The sequence below is a fragment of the Cynocephalus volans genome, chromosome 2 (assembly GCF_027409185.1).
Source record: "Cynocephalus volans isolate mCynVol1 chromosome 2, mCynVol1.pri, whole genome shotgun sequence".
Lineage (NCBI taxonomy): Eukaryota > Metazoa > Chordata > Mammalia > Dermoptera > Cynocephalidae > Cynocephalus > Cynocephalus volans.
In genome coordinates this window covers 158,664,680-158,682,921 of record NC_084461.1, presented here as the reverse complement: position 1 = coordinate 158,682,921, position 18,242 = coordinate 158,664,680, and the positions used below count along the sequence as shown (strand labels likewise).

The following is an 18,242-nucleotide window of genomic DNA, read 5'->3' as shown; positions in this document are numbered from 1 at the left end:
AAAAATACAATAGCTTTAATCTTGAAGTGATTGTCTAAGCAAACTAGATGTTTCTACTTAAATTACTTAACACTACTGCTCAGTTTGAATTCATAACAAACGTGTCTTCAAGGCAATAAAGAAAAACTAATTCTGAGAGAAAAATTAAGAATTGTGTAGAAAACATGGGAAATTCTTAGGTGTAGTTTGAAAATGACTAGAACAAAGGAGGAAGAAAACAGATTTTTGTTTTCTCTTTTTTAATGAAAACCATGCACAAAGTTTGATAGTAGGTTAAAAGGTAAATTCCAGACACTGAGAGGTAGTTCAGTTTGTTTTTATCTTTCATTTGGTCCTTTGCTCTAAAAATGCATATATTAAGATCAATTATTTCACCTGCTATTAAAATAATAGCTGTAATAAGCATGCTAGGCTCATATATATGGTTGGTGTTTTTTCTAATGAGAAATCCAGTAACCTTGCATCCAGATTTCTCTCATGTTTACATGTTGCATATAGCACATAATGCTGTATAAGGGGGGGGACCCCACCTTTTATCTTACAAATGGCCAATATCAATATCTGCAATTGTTAGCGATCTGTCTCAGGATATTAAAAAAAATGAGAGGTATGAAAGTTTTCCCCATATTTATTATACAGCCAAAGTATAACCTTGGGATATATGATGAGAACTAAAATAGTTTTCTCATATTCACTATATTCAATAAATCAATCTCAGGTATGTATTCTCTAATGAGCTTTGGTTTAAGGCTTTCACACATGCAAATTTACTTTCTAGGAGTCCTCTTCAATATGAATTTTATAGTGATTAGTAAGAGATGACCTCTGGCTGAAGACTTTCCCACATGCATTACATTCATAGGGTTTCTCTCCAGTATGAATTCTTTGATGTGCAGTAAGTGATGAGCTTTGTCTAAAAGTTTTCCCACATGTATTACATTTAAAGGGTTTTTCTCCTGTATGAATCCTTTGATGTTGAATAAGAGCTGCACTTTGGCCAAAAGATATCCCACACTGCGGACACTGATATGGTTTCTCTCCAGTATGAATTCTCTGATGATTACTAAGGGATGAGTTACACCTGAATGTTTTCCCACACTCATTACATTTATAGGGTCTTTCTCCAGTATGCATTCTCTGATGCTGAATGAGAGCTGAACTTTGTCTGAAAGCTTTTCCACATACTTTACATTTACAAGGTTTCTCTCCAGTATGAATTCTCTCATGAATAATAAGTGTAGAGTGAGAACTTAAGGCTTTACCACATTCACTACAATTATATAGTTTCTCTCCAGTGTGGATTATTCGGTGTCTATTAAGTCGTGAAATAGAAGTGAAGCCTTTTCCACACTGATTACATCTATACGGTTTTTCTCCAGTGTGAATTCTTTCATGTTGAATAAGAGATGCACTCTGACTGAAGGCTCTCCCACATTCACTACATTTAAAAGGTTTCTCTCCAGTGTGAATTCTCTGATGATAACGAAGGGATGAGCTAGACTTAAAGCTGTTGCCACATTCATTACACAAATAGGACTTCTTTCTGGAATGAATTCTCTGACATCCAGGAAGGGATGTGCTACAACTGGATGCCTTCCTACCTGGGTTATACCTATGGGGATATTCTTGAGCATGGATTTTTTGATGTATAAAGAGGCCAGACCTTCTGCTGAAGGATTTACCACATTCCTTACATGTATAGGATTTCTCCACAGTATGGGTTCTTAGGTGCTTACAAAGGGATGCACTATGGCTGAAGGCTTTCCCACATTCTTTACATATAAAGGGTTTCTCTCCAGTATGAGTTCTTTGATGTTGAATAAGAGCAGAACTTTGGCTGAAGGCTTTCAAACATTCTTTACATTGAAATAGTTTTTCTCCAGTGTGGTTTTTCTGATGTTTACGAAGGGATGAATTGTGAATGAAGGCTTTTTCACATATATTGCATTTATAGCGTTTCTCTGCTGTCCTGATTTTTGGTTGGCTAAGTGAATTTGAATTCTGCTTGAAGGTATTTCTTTGTATTTCACATTTTGAGAGTGTTTTTTCTCTAGAAATCCTCTGTTGCTTAACAAAGACTGATTTCAGGCTGAAGTTTTGGCCAAATTCAATATTTTTAAGGCTTCTGTCTATAGTGAGGATTTGTGTATGGGTGATTGAAATTATTTGTAAACTGTCACTTTTGTCCTGCTGTTTCTTTATTTTGTCTTCATACATGCAGGGTTTTTCTAAAATGAAGTCCCAGGGTTCATTCCTTTTGAGTCTTTTCCTCATGAACCCCTGAAATGATGAGTCTTGAGTTTGAGTTGACTTTGTGGTTTTAGGACAGCTCTTACATCCTGAAAAAGAAAAAAAGAAAAAAAAACTGCCAATGATTCATGTGATTGGCTGAGAGTAAATGTATAGAAATAAACATTAATGATATCTAAATAAGGATTTGCCATATGGTTAAAAGATAGATGCAAGAGGGAAAAAATAGAAAAATAACACTGCATAAAGTAATAATGGAGGATAGCTAAACTGCTAGAGTGAACAAAAGAATCAAGCAAGTTCATTTAAAGAGGGTTAGAGTGACCAGGAGAATGGAGACTGAAGCAAAGGGATTAAAGTGTATAAACTAGGAAATATAGTCTGGTAGCCTATGATAGAGTCATAAATTACCTCATTTCTGCAATTATTTCTAATCTTGAATATCTTTCCTTCTTTTCCTACATGCTAAATTCCTCTGCAGTCTTCAGATTCACTTCAAATATTAACTCCTCTGGACACCTTTTCCTGACTCTGAGCTCCAAAAATCCACCCCTCTTATTATAGCACATATTACAGTACAATATATGCATGTAAGGAAATAGTATATATCTAGAAACTCTGAAAAAGCCTTCAACAAAATTTGGTACCACTGATAATAAAAACATTCAAGAAAATAGGAATTGAGGAATACTTCCTCAACATGACAAAATACACCTTAGTTTTAAAGCTACTATCTTATTTAACAAAGAAACACTATAGGTATTTCCACTATAATCAAGAACAAGGCAAGGATACCCATCATTTTCCCTACTATTCAACCCTGCCCTAGAAGTATAAACCAATGTAATCAGGGAAGAGAAATCAACTAGAGACATAAAGATGAGTAAAAAGAATGACTATCTCTATTTGCTGACGATATAATACTATATTGGAAAAGTCCCAGAGAATCAATAATAAAACTCATTCAGTGAAGTAGCAGAATATGAAATTGACAAACTAAAATCAATAGCTTTCATTTACACTAACAAAAAATTAGGGTAATAAATTTACAAGAAATATAAAAAACCTATACAAAAAATTTTTTATAGCAATCTTGTGTGACATTAAAGTATATCAGACAAATAGAATGACCTCTCCTATTCTCAGACAGAACAAGTCAACATTACAAAATTGTCAGTGCATAAAGGCAGGATATAGATCAGAATTTCTCAACTTCAGCTGATATCCCGGGCCAAATAACTCTTTGTTGTTTGGGGCCGTCCTGCGCATTGCAGGATATGTAGTGGTATCCTGGCCTCTAGTGACTAGACACCAACAGCAACTTCCCTCACTGCCCCCAAAGGTTACGACAAGCAAAAATGTTTCAAGACAGTGACAAATCACCCCGGGTAGAAAACCATCGGTATAGATGAAACAAAAATGACTATGAGTTAACAACTGCTGAAACTGGGTGATGGATATGTGGGAATTCATTATACTATTCTCTTTACTTTTATATATGAGGGTACTTCAAAAAGTTTGTGGAAAAGTAGAATTGAAAGATATGCATCTTCCCATAAACTTTTTGAAGTACCCTCATATATATTTAAACTTTTCCACAGCAAAACTAAAAATTAAGTCTTCTTTCACTTTCTCTCCTTCAATGTAACAGGACTGGGTTAACCTTTTTCCTCTTTTAGACCATATGTACTAAGAGAGCTTCAATCTTAAAACTCTGGTTGCTGCAAATGAATTCTTTTAAAAAATCAGTATCCAAAGAACAAGATCTTAAAAAAGATATATTTACTTAAAAAACATCCTTTCTAAGTAGAAAATTAAAATACCTATTGAATGATAAAACTTATGTTTAAAGAGTAAAAACTAAAGCTTTCCAGGTAGCTGAAGGCAATGCTGGATGGATGGTAAGCAACTTATCAAATTTCTTCCCCAAACAGTAAGAAATAACTTCATAATTGTGAGACTTTAATGCAAGACCTCATTTTCAACATTACTTGAAGACAAAAAATGTCAGAACTGCAGAGAAAAAAAAGAGCAGTAAAAGAGGAAAAGTACACATGAGGAAAATGGAAGTGCCAGAATTCTCTCTCCTCACCTAAACAACTGAACTCACAGAATCTGCCGGATATAACTATTTTGAAACTCTAGAATCTACATAAAGGCTCACAGCTTCTAAGTGAAGGCTTGGCCAGTAAACTGCAGTTAATTTCAGTCAGGAGGAGCTACCCATTTCCCAGCCCATAGCCCCAGGGCAGACAGCCATACTAGATTTCCTAGAGTGGCCCTTGGTAACATTGGCAACAAGGGCCTTGTTCTCCAAATCACGGGGATCTGGGTTCTAACTGTGAATTATTGCTTTGGATCATGGAAGTGCAGACTCAAAGGCAGGCTGCCATTGTTGCAATCCCCACTGGATGAAGTGCCTTCCAGGTGATTTAAAGGACAGTGCCTACTTTTTTTCCCTTTAATTTCCCCCATTTTTCTGCTTTGGGGTACCAGACATTTAAGGATAAGGACATTCAAAAACAACTGCATTCCTGGGGGAATTTAGAGAGTAACTGTGGGTGACCAAAGAAAGACACAGGCTCAGAAAAGACATGAGAAGACTTTGAGTTTATACCTCAGGCTGACTCCTAGACCAGAGATACCATATGACAACAAAAAACAAAAACTAAAACAAACAAAACCCAGCAAATCCTGGGGAAGGGAAAGAATCTGATTCTCAGAGTTACAATATTATAAGATTCAAACATCCAGTTTTCAACAATTAAAAAAAAAAAAAAACAATGCATGAAAAAATAGGAAAGTATGGTCCATTTAAAGGAACAAAATAGACAGAAAACATCTATGAGAAAGACCAGATGGTGGCATACTACACAAAGAAACTTTTATAAAGATGCTCAGTGAGCTAAAGGAAAATATGGACAAAGTCAAGAAAATGATGGAAAAAAAAACCCCCAGACACACAATAAATACATAGAAAACATAAAAAGAAGCCAAAAAATTCTAGAGTTAAATGCACAATAACTGATGTGAAAAATTCACTAGAGGAACTCAAAACATTTGAACAAGCAGAAGAAAGAATCAGAAAACTTGAAGATAGAAAAATTAAAAGTATTGGGTATGAGAAACAGAAAGAAAAATATTGAAGAAAAGTAAACAGAACCTAAGGGGCCTGTAGGACACCATCAAGGCAGAATAAAATACATATTGTGAACATCATGGAAGGAGAAGAGAAAGGGGCATAGAGAGTATTTGAAGAAATAATGGCTGAAAACTTCCCAAATTTGATGCAAGATATGAATCTACAAATAAAAGGGTACTTCAAAAACTTCACAGAAAAGTAGAATTAAAAGATAATATGAATATTTTCATGAACTTTTTGAAAACTCCTCATACAAGAAGCTTAACAAACCCCAAGTATGACAAACTGAAAGATACCCACATTGAGATACATTATAATCAGTCAAAAACCAAAGCCAAAGTGAGAATACTGAAAGCAGTCAGAAGAGACACATAACATTCAAGGGATTCTCAATAAGATTATTAGCAGATTTCTCATCAGAAAAGGCCGGAAAGCACTAGGTTGATATATTCAAAGTACTGAAAGAAAAAAAATCCTGCCAACTGAGAATTCTATACTGGCAAACCTGTCCTTCAAAAATAAGGAAAACGTTAAGACATTCCCAAGTAAACAAAAGCTAAGGGAGTCTGTTACTACTAGGCCTGCCCTGGCAAGAATTGCTAAATGGAGCCCTAAAGTTGAAATGACAGGATGCTAAACAGTAACCAAAGCCATATGATAAAACAAAGATTTCTGGTAAGGTAAATACGTGGTCAGTATAAAAATCAATATTACTGTAATTTTGGTTTGTAACACCACTCTTTATTTTCTACATGATATAAAAGACAAATACATTTTAATAAAAGATTATCAGTCTACATTTTAGGCACACAATATATAAAGATCATTTTGTGACATCATTAATTGAATGGGGTTGGAGACGTATCTGTATAGAAGCAGAGATTTTGTATGCTATTAAGATTAAGGTGGTATATATTAAAGTAGAGTGTTATAAGTTTAGGATGTTAAATGTAATCCCCACGGTAGCCAAAAAGAAAATAATTATACAATATACATAAAAGGAAATAGGAAGGAAATTAAAATGTTTTATTATTAAAAAAATAAACATAAAAGGAGACAGTAACATACGAATTCAAGCACAAAATACATATAAGGCATATGGAAAACAAGTAGAAAAATTGTCCCCAAAATGATATACAGATTTACTGTAATTCCTATCAAAATCCCAGCAAGATTTTTTGTGTATAGATAAGGGTATTCTAAGATTTATATGGAAAAGCAAAGGACCTAGAACTGCTAAAACAGATTTGAAAAATAAGAATAAACTGCGAGTAATCACCCTACCCAACATTAAGGCCTATATATTGCTACTGTAATCAATACTGTGGTGTCAGCAGAGAAATAGACACACAGATCAATTAAACAGAAAATAAAACTCAGAAATTGACTCATACAAATATGCCCAACTGATTTTTGACAAAGGCACAAAAGAATTCAGTGGAAGAAAAATAGCTTCTTCAACAAATAATGTTACAACAGGTGAACATTCGTGGGGAAACAAAATGAGCCTCACTCTAACCCCAGATCTAACACAAAGTTTAACTCAACAAAGATCACAAACATAAATGTAAAACTATAGCACTTTTAGAAAAAAAGAGAAGGTAATCCTCAAGATCTAGGGGTAGGAAAAGAGTTCTTACACTTGATACCAAAAGGACAATCCATAAAAGGAAACATCGATAAATTAGACCTCACCAAAATTAAAACTTTTGTTCTGCAAAAGAGCTGGTTAAGAAGATAAAAAGACAAACTACAAACCAGAAGAAATATTTGCAAACCACATATCCAACAAATGACTACTATCCAGAACACATATAGAACTCTCAAAATCTAACAGTAAAAAAACCCAAATGATTCAATTAGAAAATGCAGTAAAACCACAAAGACATTTCACCAAGGAGATATACAGATGGCAAAAAAGCACATGGAAATATATTTAATATCGACAGATGTTAAGAACATGCAAATTTAAATCACAATGTACTTCAACATACGCCTATCATAATGGCTAAAATAAAAAGTTGTGACAAGACAAATGTTGGCAAGGAAGCAGAAAAACTGGATCATTCATACATTACTGGTGGAATGTAAAATGGCACAGCCACACTGGAAAACAATTTAGCTGTGTCTTTCCAAAACTAAACATGCCACTACTATATGCTCCAGCAATTCCACTCCTGGGCAATTACTGCAGAGAAATAACAGCTTATTTTTACACAAAAACCTGTACACAAATAATTACAGCAGTGTTATTCATAATTGCCAACAACTGGAAATAATCCAGATGTCCTTCAAAAAGCGAATGGTTATATAAACTATGGCATATCCATTCCAAAGACTACTACTCAGCAATCAAAAGAAATGAAGTATTGATACATACAACTACTTGGATGAATTTTGAGAGTTTTGCTGAGAGGAAAAAAAATCCCCAAAGGTCATACACTACATTGTTTGTTCCATTTATGTAACATTCTTGAAATGACAAAACTATATGGAGACCAGATAAGTGTTACCAGGGGTTAAGGACAAGAGGAGGCAGGGAACAGGGGCAGTGAACAAGAGGGACATGGATGTGCCTAAAAATGGTTAAGAGGAGAGATCCGTGTGGTGACTGAAGGAATTCTTATGTATCTTCACTGCATCAATGTCAATAGTTTGGTTTTGATTGTTTCTTTATATGTTCACACAAGTCCTAAATATTTTCATTCCCATTTGCTACATGGTTTGAAATTTCACAACATACTGGTTTATATACAAGATCTTTTTTGTTGTTGTTGTGGCTGGCAGGTATGCTGGCTGTGATTACTATACTATGGTTTTGAAACTAAGTACAAAGAACATGGTATCTCTCTGTACTACTACTTAAAATTGCATGAGAATCTACGATTGTCTCAAAATAAAAAAAAAAAATTTTTAAAGTAAAACTCCCCCCAAAAGTAAAAAATCAAATTTATACCATCCTCTGAATCTGATCTCCATCCAGTGTTACTATCTCATTGAATGATATCATTGTCCATCCCAGAACAAGCCACAAACCAAATAAGCATTCCCGAGAACTCCATCTCCTTTACCCTTCCATGCCTAATTCAAGTCCTGCTGCTTTTATCTCCCAGATATCTCTGGAATTGGTTCATTTCTTTCTGTCTCCATCACCACTAACCTAGTCCAAGTCACTCATGCACTCACTATATAACTGGAAGCCTACTCTAGCCAGGTACTGTTTTAGGTTTGGGGAAAATGGGAATGAACAACACAGGCAACACTACACAAGAGAGTTGCTTATAATGCAGAGAAAAAGACAGTTGATAAGTAAATATGTACTATTATGCAGTGATAAGCATAAAGAAGGAAAATAAATCATGGTGAGGGAATAAAGAACGTGGAAGACAGAGGGCCATATTTTAGACAAGCTGTTCCTACTCAAGAAAGTGACACCTGAGCAGAAAACTGTGCAACAGGAGAAAGTGAGACACATGGGCACGTGGCTACCAGGAAGAAGGATGGTCAAGAAAAGGAAAAAGCAAGTGCAGAGGCACTAAGGTGGGAGCCCCGTGGCCCGCAAGGTGAACTGCAGGTCGGCCAGGGTGATTAGAGTTCTCAAATGAAGGGCAGAGCAGGAAATGAAGGTGAAGAGGTGGCCAGGGCCACATAGGTTTCTGAAGGCCACGATGGGGACTTTTGACTGTGCTCTATATGATAGAAGCCACTAGAGGTTTTGAGCATCAGAGTGAAACAACCCGATTTACCTTTTAAATAAATCATTCTGGCAGCTATAAGGAGAAGAGATGGTGGTGGCAGGAGGGAGGTGCAGGGCCCATGTTGGGGAAGGCAGGGAGACAAGAACAAGACGAGCTCAAACAAATAAAACAGCTACAAAGCACTCTGGCTCCACTTTCACCTGTAACAACAGTCACTTTAAAAACCACTACTATGTCACTAGGGCTGCTGCTAACCCCTGTGGCACTTTGTGCCAATCAGGAAAAGATGCCCCTTTCAGTGTGCAGATGCAGCCCCAGCAAAGCTGCTGAGCGGCCCTCAGCTCACACCCCACATGGTTCAGTACACCCTGGAGGGCTTCTTGCATCAGGAAAACAAAGGAAGAAAGACAAGGAAGACAAAGAAAAAGACAAGGCTAGAAAAACAAACTTTCATTAGAAGGACTTGATTACCTAGATCCCCGGAATTTTAAAAACTGTAGATTTCCAGAATATTTTCACACTTGAGTGTAAACCAAGCTTATGAGATGTACAAGTTGGTTTAACCCCATTATTCTTATTACAACTCTTCAGAAAAGCACAACCTCAGTGAATACACACTGGGCTCATTCCTTAAGCAAAAGACCAAATGAGAGAGACATATTCTTTGAGCTATTTTTTCCCTTCACTCAATTTAGAACTTTGATACCATAAGATGACACAAGTTTTTCTTTTTTTTGTTCTTGTTTTTCCTATTTGTGAATAGTTTGAAAGTAAAAATAACTTTTTCAAAGTACATTTTGAGGTTCTAGGGAGTCCTACCACTGGGAACATAAGCTTTTCTGCCGCTGGCTGTGCAAAGGTGAGTATTTAGTTCTGCTCTAGAGCCAATAATCTGAGGCAATTCCAAGAACACCCAGGTCCTTCAATGGTGCTCGCAGTGAAGTGTGCTCCCGCTGGGAAGGGAAGCTGTTCTGAGGCCACTTTGGTTCAGGCCGATGTGAACCTCGCAGCACACAGTACGGACACAACCACACGCCAACACCTCCAGGACTCCCCCGGCTTCCATCTTTGACGAATGAAAGTAGGTAAGGATCCTATCCCATCAGAAGGATCAGAGCAGAAAACAGCTCTGATGTCCATCACTTCACTCATTAATCCACTCACAGTTTTCCTTCAGGACATCCTCGCAAACCTGGGGAGGGGGCTAACTGAGCACCCCCTGCCCCACTGGTAGGTGCCCAAGTGTCTCTGGACAGCTCTGGACTCCATTCACTCATTGTATTCACTTTAATCCCATCAAGAGTCACTCCTCTCAGGAAGGGAGTCTCGTTCACCTACTAGATGCTCCAGAGGCGAGGGAAAGGGAACCATTCTTTCTTCTCTTCCTCTGATCTTTCATACCAGACTCAGTCCACAACTAAAAGCTGGACTGGCACCTCTCCTAACCATCAACTGGCTAGCTCCTGCCTGTGTTGTTTATTTCATGGTGGCCTCTGGCAGCTTCCACAAAGTTATTGTATTTCTCCCAGATGACAGTTCAAAAGATACACAAGTGTGGTTCCCATATCAAAAAATCTCAACTTATCCTGCGGAAAAAGCTCTCTCAGCCAGGGGGCTTTCAGGCTGAGGTAGCCTGTCCTGCAGCCCCTCACTGTGCCCTGTGCCCAGAGCCCAGGCCATCACCTACTTTCTGGACACAATAGCTGCTGACCAGCCCTCACACTTCCCTGCCATGAACATTTTCACGGTGGCCACTGGCTGGTCTCTGCAGAGTGCACACCTGAGCCTGGCCCCAGGCTGCTTACGATTGTTCAGTACCTGTACTGGGCTCTTAGGCAGGGATCAAATTCTGTGCCAGGGCCCGTGACTCTCTCCTGCCACCTCTTTGCCCTTGTCCTCACTCCCTCTGGACATGTGGGTTTCTCTTCTCCAGACCTTCACACAAGCTATTCCCAAGGCCTGGAATATTCTCCACATCCTGGGAGTTCTGGCCTTTCCTTAGGAAAGACTCTGCTGATGCTGTTCCCTCCTGTTCTGCCTTCTCATGGCAAGCAGTCTCTCCCAAAAGTGTAATTCCACACCACGCACATGTCAGCGCATTCACCCTTGTCCTACCCCCTAGACTGCGAGCTCCCTGAAGCAGGAACCATGTCTCTTTCTGCCTAAGGCTGCCCCACTTGCGCCCAGTGATTCCCAGCACCTTGTGCCCACCCACTCACCTAGAGAGGAGCCTCGAAGACTTTCTTTCTTTACCTTCCAGGGATCTTCTCCTTGCTGCAACACGGAGATCACTTTTGGTGTGGTAAGTGGGAGTCCTGCTCATAGACAAAAAGAAAAAAAAAAATAAATAAAAAACCTTGGTTTTGTTTTAACTCAAAGTAGTATTCTAGATTTGAGCAGAAAACTCAGAGGATGATAAAAAGTGCTTTTGTGGGGTATGATGTGGGGGGATGGGTTAATCAAAAGGCAAGTGACTTGTAGGACATGAGTAAGTTATAATTAATTATGTTAGGGAAACATGATAAATATGCGGCCTTGATTAACAGGGTACTATTAGCTTTCAATAGAAAAGGGAATGTTAGATGTATAGACTGAATTGAAATTTGTAAGCAGGTATATATGGAGAGGATTATGTACCAAGAAACTTGTTTAAGATGAGACAACACTATCTGATTCCCTTTCAAAGATGGCTTATACAATGTTCAGATGGCTGGAAAAGATAAGTGGGAAAGACAAACGGTAGATCAATGAAGAAGACTGAGAGAAGCTCTCTGCTCAGAGATGAGCAAACAAACCACAGAACAATCATAGCAGGAACATACTGCCTAAACTATGAGGGAATTCCTAATGTGCAATTATACAGAGGGAAGGAGATGATTATCAATACCAACCCCCCACATTCCCATACTATAAGGAGAAAAATGTTTTTAACATTTACTTATAGAGATCTGGTGGGCATAATCCTGAGATAGAACTCAGCTAAAGTTTCTTGATGATCCACAGCTTTTATTCAGGGAAGGAATATACCAATTTGAGATATCCAAATTTCTGAATTCTGTACCTACAGGGGAAATTTCCTTACCCAGTGAGACCAGGTTACTATAGTTCTCCAGCATCACATCCCGGTACAAGTTTCTTTGAGAAGGATCCAGCTTTCCCCACTCATCCCGAGTAAAGAGCACAGCCACATCCTCGAATGTCAGTGACACCTGTAAGGACAAGCCATTCCAGCAAACCTAGGACCACCCTCACACAGAGTGAAGGCAGCAGCGGTGAGGTAGACAGACTACCCATGAAATGCTTCTGATGCTATTCAGGGTTCTGAAGGTTCCAGGTCATTTGTTTAATGAACAATCAACCAGCGACAAATATATACTTGAGCAGCAAATATATACTAACCAGGCCCTGTGTTAACCATTATAAATGATGCGTAGAGCTATTAAGATCATCAGTGGGAGTGTTAATTAGTATAATCTTTCTGATGGTATAAGTTGATAGTACATATTAAAAGCTTTAAAGTGTATATTCTTTAGTCAACAATTACTACATTTGTATTATAATGAACAGTGAACAAAAATGAAAGCATAAGGATACTTACCATGATGTCAGTAATAGCAAAAAAAATTAAAAATAAAAACAACCTAAATAATCGTTGATGGTGGCTAGAATAAATAACTTAAGAAACTATCTATATGTTTATTCGAGCTTGAAGATATTAATAAAAAATAAAATACCTCTCTCTTTTATTTTTTAAATTGAAACATTGATTGTACAAATTTATAGGTACGGAGTTATATTTCAATACATGTATACAATATGTAGTGATCAAATCAGGGCAGTTAGCAAATTCATCACCATAAAAATGTATTATTTCTTTGTGATGAGAACATTTAAGCTCTTCTCTTTTAGCCACTTGACAGTATACAATAAATAAATATTGTTAATTATAGGTGCCTAGCACTATTGTACGCCAGTAGAACTTATTTTTCCTATCTAACTGTAACTTTGCGTCCATTAACCAACCTCTCACTATCCCCCTGCCCCTCCTACTTCTAGTAACCACAGTTGTACTCTCTAATTCTAAAAATTCAACTCATTATTACTTATTTTATTTTTTTAACTCCCACATATGAGTGAGAACATGTGGTATTTCTCTTTCTGTGACTGCCTTATTACTGAATGCTTTACACAGGCCAGATATTGTTCTTAGAGCTTTATATTAATCTTCAGTATAATCTTAATGTAATCTTCACAATAAACCTATGAAGAAGGTAGCATTACTGTCCTCATTTTACACAAGAAAAAAGGAAGTCATAAGATAAAGTTTGTCTAAATGACAGAGCTGGGATTCCAATCCAGGGGGATATCCCCAAATCCATTCTTTTAAAAAATTAACTTTATTAATTTTCGTTAACATATAAAAATTGTATACATATTTATGGTGCACGACATGATGTTTTGAAATATGTACACACTGTAAAATCGCTGAAACAAGCTAATGAACATATGAATTCTTTACATACTTATTTTTTTGTCAAGGTTCCATTTATCACTCTGCAAAACTGCCTCTCAAAATCTATCAGTTAATAAATAAATGAGATAATCTACATGATGCACTTAAACTATGTCGGGCTCATATATATTAGTGATTTTATATACATCAATATAAAGAAATACTATGCAATCATTAAAGCTGACTGTATAAGTTGACATCTGTTGACATAAAAAGATACCCATGATGATGGTAAATACAAAAAGCAGGCTATATATCAGGGTGTTTAGTGTTTTCCCACATTTGAAAAAATATCTGTGTAAATGGAGAATGACACTGAGAGATGCCTAACAAACGATTCATAGTGATTACCTACAGATGATGGGGTTAAGGGTGATTTCATTTTCTTTTGTACATATGAAACATATATATACACATATATGCACACACAAGTACCCATACATACACCCAGGTATATACACATATATAAACACACATATATGTACATGTGAACACATATACACATAAACACATACATACATGTATGTGTGTTTCATTTTCTGAAACTTTTACTGTGATCGTGCAATATTTTTATGGTAAAAGAGAGCATCAAATTATTTGCATATTGGGAAGGAATTCAAGAAATGATCTCTGCCCTCAAAGAATTTATAACTGAACTGACAGACAAAATGCATAAATAATTCAAACAATGGAAGAAAACTGTGAAGTTGATACGACAAGCAAACAGAGGGGACATCGGTGGGGGGAGGGGAGGAGGGAGGGAGGTTTTGGTAATGGGCAACAATAATCAGCCACAATATATATCGACAAAATAAAATTTTAAAAATAAAATAAAATAAAAAAGAAAGAAAACTGTGTATCTGGGCAGGATTGTACACCATGTCCTAGTTCAATCCTCATTTTGGAGACAAGGAACATGAGGTCCAGGGCAGCCAAGATCTCAGGTCACATGCTTTACTCGTAGCAGCAGCAGGATCACAGCTAAAGTTTTTTTTTACTGTAAACCCAGCACTCTCTCATTGTTCTTTCTGGTCTTAAACTTTCTATCATTGAGTTTTACATGCAAGTTCACATAGTACTGACACATGGGCAACAGGTGTGGTTAGAGAGGATGCTTATGGAAGGTTCTAGGCAGGAAAGCAGGTTGGCTCTGCTGGAATAGAATGGGAAAGACATAAAGGAAAAAAGCAGCCCAAACATGCAATGTCAGGTACCGGCTATAGCCTTGGAAGATCAAACCCCACTGCATTCGTGGGTCCAAAAGACAATGTCACGTTGCTCAAGAGCTCTGGTAACATGGGGCTGGATCTGTGCATGTGCTGAAAAATGTACCAGAAGAGGGGCTGGATGTCTGAGCACTGAATGAGGGCCAGACGCGTCTGAGGCTGAATTCAGATTGCTTGACTTATCTGAGCCCCAGTTTCCTTGTATGTATGTAAAATGGGGATACTTCCTGTGCTATTGCGAGAGTGAGAAATAACAAAGATAGAGCCTGCAGCATGTTTCCCAGCACACGGGACACTCAACATCAACTGTTACTGTGAGATGAAGAAGAGTAAAGAAAGAATGAGTATTTTCTGGGTCCTAGAAACACTGCACAGCAGTTTTTATCTGTCAACATTAACATTATTAATATAATAATATCATTTAGCTACCACAACAACCACACACTGAGCAGTTACCCATGTCCAACCCTAATCTAAACACTTTCCATGCACTAACTCACGTGACGTGATCCTCTCACCTACTCTAAGACATAGGCATGGTTGTTACTCCCGTTTTACAGGGAAGGAAACTGAGGCACAGAGAGGTAGAGTCATTTGCCCAAGGCCCACAAACAGTAACAAAGGAGATGGGTTAAAACCCAGCCATCTGGCTACAGAACCCCACTTCCTAACCATTGTGTACACTGCCTCTCCACCACTAATAACCCACGAAACCCTCCCCAGCCTCCTGAGGAGACCCCTACAAGTGTGTCTCCTGCAACGTGGCTATCCTTTGCTCATGTGATGTCTCGCTTGGAGGGGTGAAACATAAAGATAAAAATGGCAGTCAAGATCAGTTTTTAGGGAGTGGTACAATAAGGCCTATGATCCACAAAGTTAAGAGGGAGAAAAAACTAAAAACTGTGAGTTGGAGAAGCCTGGAGAAGGTATCAGGAGGATTCTCAGGTGAGAAAAAAAAGAAAGAAAAACATACTTGCCAAGGGCAGGGAGGGAGACTTGGATGAGTGAAGGAGGCAGGGTCGGAAAGGAATTTTCCCAGGTGTGCATATTTTTTTTCTAGTGATATAAAGACACGTGGCATCTTACCTGCCAAATTAGTGATCATATGATGGATTTAGTGAACAAAGGTATGTTTGCTAAGGAAAGGAAAGAGAAACATTACACATAGATGAGGGCAGGTAGAATTCCCTACAGAATCTACCCCCATAAGGGTGGACCCACTACTCCAACGTAAAAGGACGCTGGCTCCAAATCCTGGTGGTAGAGAATTTCAGTTAGAGGGGAAAAAAAGAAAAAAAAATTCATCCACTGAAAACTGAGATGGCAATGAGCTCACCTGAGTCCTTGCTTCCCTTTGCTCAGTAGCCATGTCTTCTTCCTCTGAGGATGGGTGCAGCCTCCAGAAGGCAGATCTGAGAGGAAAAAACAGAGAGACAGGAGGAAGCCCCTTCTGCTTTCCACCCCCTCAGAACCAGCAGCTCTGAAGTCCTTACATCACCTGCGAATGACCCCATGTGCCCTCAGAGAGGGAAGTCAGGAGAAGCTAGGAGCGGACAGACCACAGAGAAGGGCTGGGGCCATCCTGGTCGGGGACCAACTCTTCCTGGCTCAGAGAGTTTCCCGAGAAGGACACTGGATTTTACTACCAGGAGCAGCGACGCACTGAGCCTCAGCACCAGCCAGGCTCCACCTTACCCTGCTGAGTCCTACAGCGCCAGTAGGCACTGGTAGCACCCCCATTGTATATAGATCAGGGCAACTCGCAGCCAGTGAGGCTGGCACCAGCACTCCAACCACAGCGGGCTCCAGAGTCTCCCGTCACTGCGTGACGTGTGAAAACTCTCCTCCACCTCTAGCTCTTCCCCAACAATTCCTCTCCCTCCTGCCAGGAATCGATTTCCAGATTTTAAGGGATAACTCTTCCAGCAAAGGAAAACGGTGGTTTTCCTAAGGCGAGGGGGGGGGGGGACGGGCAGAGAAACCGAAGACCTAGGTTTCAGTCCTGGCTCTGCCGCTGGGGACCCCGAGCGCCTCACTCCTCTGTAAAGCAGGTCACTAAGGCAGCGGCCCGGTCTGCGCTGACGCTGAAGGAAGGAAGTGCGTTTTCTCCCTCGTTCGCCGAAGGCCGCAGGGACCGGGCAGGGAACGCGCTGTGGACTGGCCCGGAGGAAGCAGCGGGGAGGCTGGGCCTCGGGCAAGCGGGGACGAGGTCCCCGACCTGACGCGTCCAGGGGCAGCGTCGCGGGACGGCTGGTGGAGGGCAGGCGAGACGCGGGGTGCCCGCCCGCGCCCCCAAAGGCCCCTCCGAGCGTCTCGCCGGCCTGTTCCCCGCGCCCCGCCCCCTCCCCAGGTCCGGGTCCCCGCCGCCTCCCGCCGTCCCTCCGCCGCTCACCTCCCAGGCTCGGGGATTCCCCGGTGCCGAGCCTCCGAGGTCCGGAACCGCCGCGGCCGACAGCAGCCTGGCGTCGGGACCCCTCCGGGCGACGCCTGTACCCACCTCAGGCCCAGAAGCCGCTCAGCAGCCAAGCCGCAAACGCTGCGCCGCCCTCGCAGAACCAGCAGGGGAGGGGCTGGGGCCGTGCAGGGGAGGCCGCTTGCGCCTCTGGGAGATGTAGTCCACGTGAGGACCCAAGGATTCTGGGAAGTGTAGTTTTCCGCTTTTATCTGCTGAGGCGGGACCCTGGCTGAATAGGTCACATGCCCAGACACTGGGGGGAGGGCTCCGAGTTGCGGAAGGGAGGTTCTCTGAGGGCATTAGCTTGTAGCCAAGAGCAGACCCATTTCACCTGCAGTTATTCAATAGAAGGGTACTGAGCACCTGCTGAATGCCAAGCACTTTTGTAAGTGGTTTAAAATAGGTTAGTGAACAACAAAGATCATTGCCCTGGCGAACGTTTTTCTGGTGTAGGGAGCAGACAATAAGCCACGAACATAATTACATAGACTTTTAGAGTATAAGTGTTACGGGAAAAAGCAAAAGAAGAAGTCAATATCCCTTATCAGTAAAGATGTAAACGTCTTTAACAAAATACTAGCAAACTAAAATCAGAAGCATATTAAAAAGATTATATACTATGACCTGTGGGTTTATCACTGAAATGCAAGTGTGCAACATACAATGATCAATGTACAACACATTAATAGAATGAATGGGTGTGAGGAAAATTAGAGTAGTTTAGTCATGTACCCTCCTCTCAGGTCTGGCTGGGTGTGGTGCAGCACATTCTTTGCAAACAAGTTGTGCTGGAGTAGAGTTAGAGTGCATGTGCTCCTGTGTATCTTTTGGCTTGTTGCTATTTTTGTGTGCTCTTCAGTGTGTGAGGCAGCCTCTGAAGTGCTGGTGGGCAGAGCTTGTATCTAAAAATAAAGCCTATTATTTCTTCACCCATGCTCCTAGGACTTTTTCCCTGTTA

General features: G+C 39.8%; 1 protein-coding gene across 3 annotated transcripts; it reads right to left on the bottom strand.

The window, feature by feature from the left end:
• Positions 1-255: 255 nt before the first annotated feature.
• On the bottom strand, positions 256-17,363 carry LOC134369280 (zinc finger protein 354B). 3 transcript variants are annotated; one of them, XM_063085621.1, is made up of 5 exons: positions 17,222-17,363; positions 16,166-16,241; positions 12,173-12,299; positions 11,310-11,405; positions 256-2,339 (listed from the first exon to the last, which is right to left on the bottom strand). In XM_063085621.1, the coding sequence occupies exons 2-5, from the start codon at positions 16,196-16,198 to the stop codon at positions 775-777; spliced, it is 1,821 nt and encodes a 606-aa protein (XP_062941691.1). In that variant the 5' UTR covers positions 16,199-16,241; positions 17,222-17,363; the 3' UTR covers positions 256-774. The 3 variants fall into 3 exon arrangements, with proteins under 3 accessions (XP_062941691.1, XP_062941692.1, XP_062941693.1); XM_063085622.1 differs by lacking the exons at positions 16,166-16,241; positions 17,222-17,363 and adding an exon at positions 11,728-11,800 and having other exon boundaries at positions 12,173-12,262; XM_063085623.1 differs by lacking the exons at positions 12,173-12,299; positions 17,222-17,363 and having other exon boundaries at positions 16,166-16,201.
• Positions 17,364-18,242: the final 879 nt, after the last annotated feature.

Excerpts from the sequence above, each read along its gene's own strand:
- LOC134369280 (XM_063085621.1), bottom strand. The coding sequence starts at position 16,198 with ATGGCTACTGAGCAAAGGGAAGCAAGGACTCAG. Across the intron at positions 12,300-16,165 it reads AAAGGGAAGCAAGGACTCAG|GTGTCACTGACATTCGAGGA; the intron begins GTGAGCTCATTG and ends TTGTCCTTACAG. Across the intron at positions 11,406-12,172 it reads TAGTAACCTGGTCTCACTGG|GACTCCCACTTACCACACCA; the intron begins GTAAGGAAATTT and ends GTCTATGAGCAG.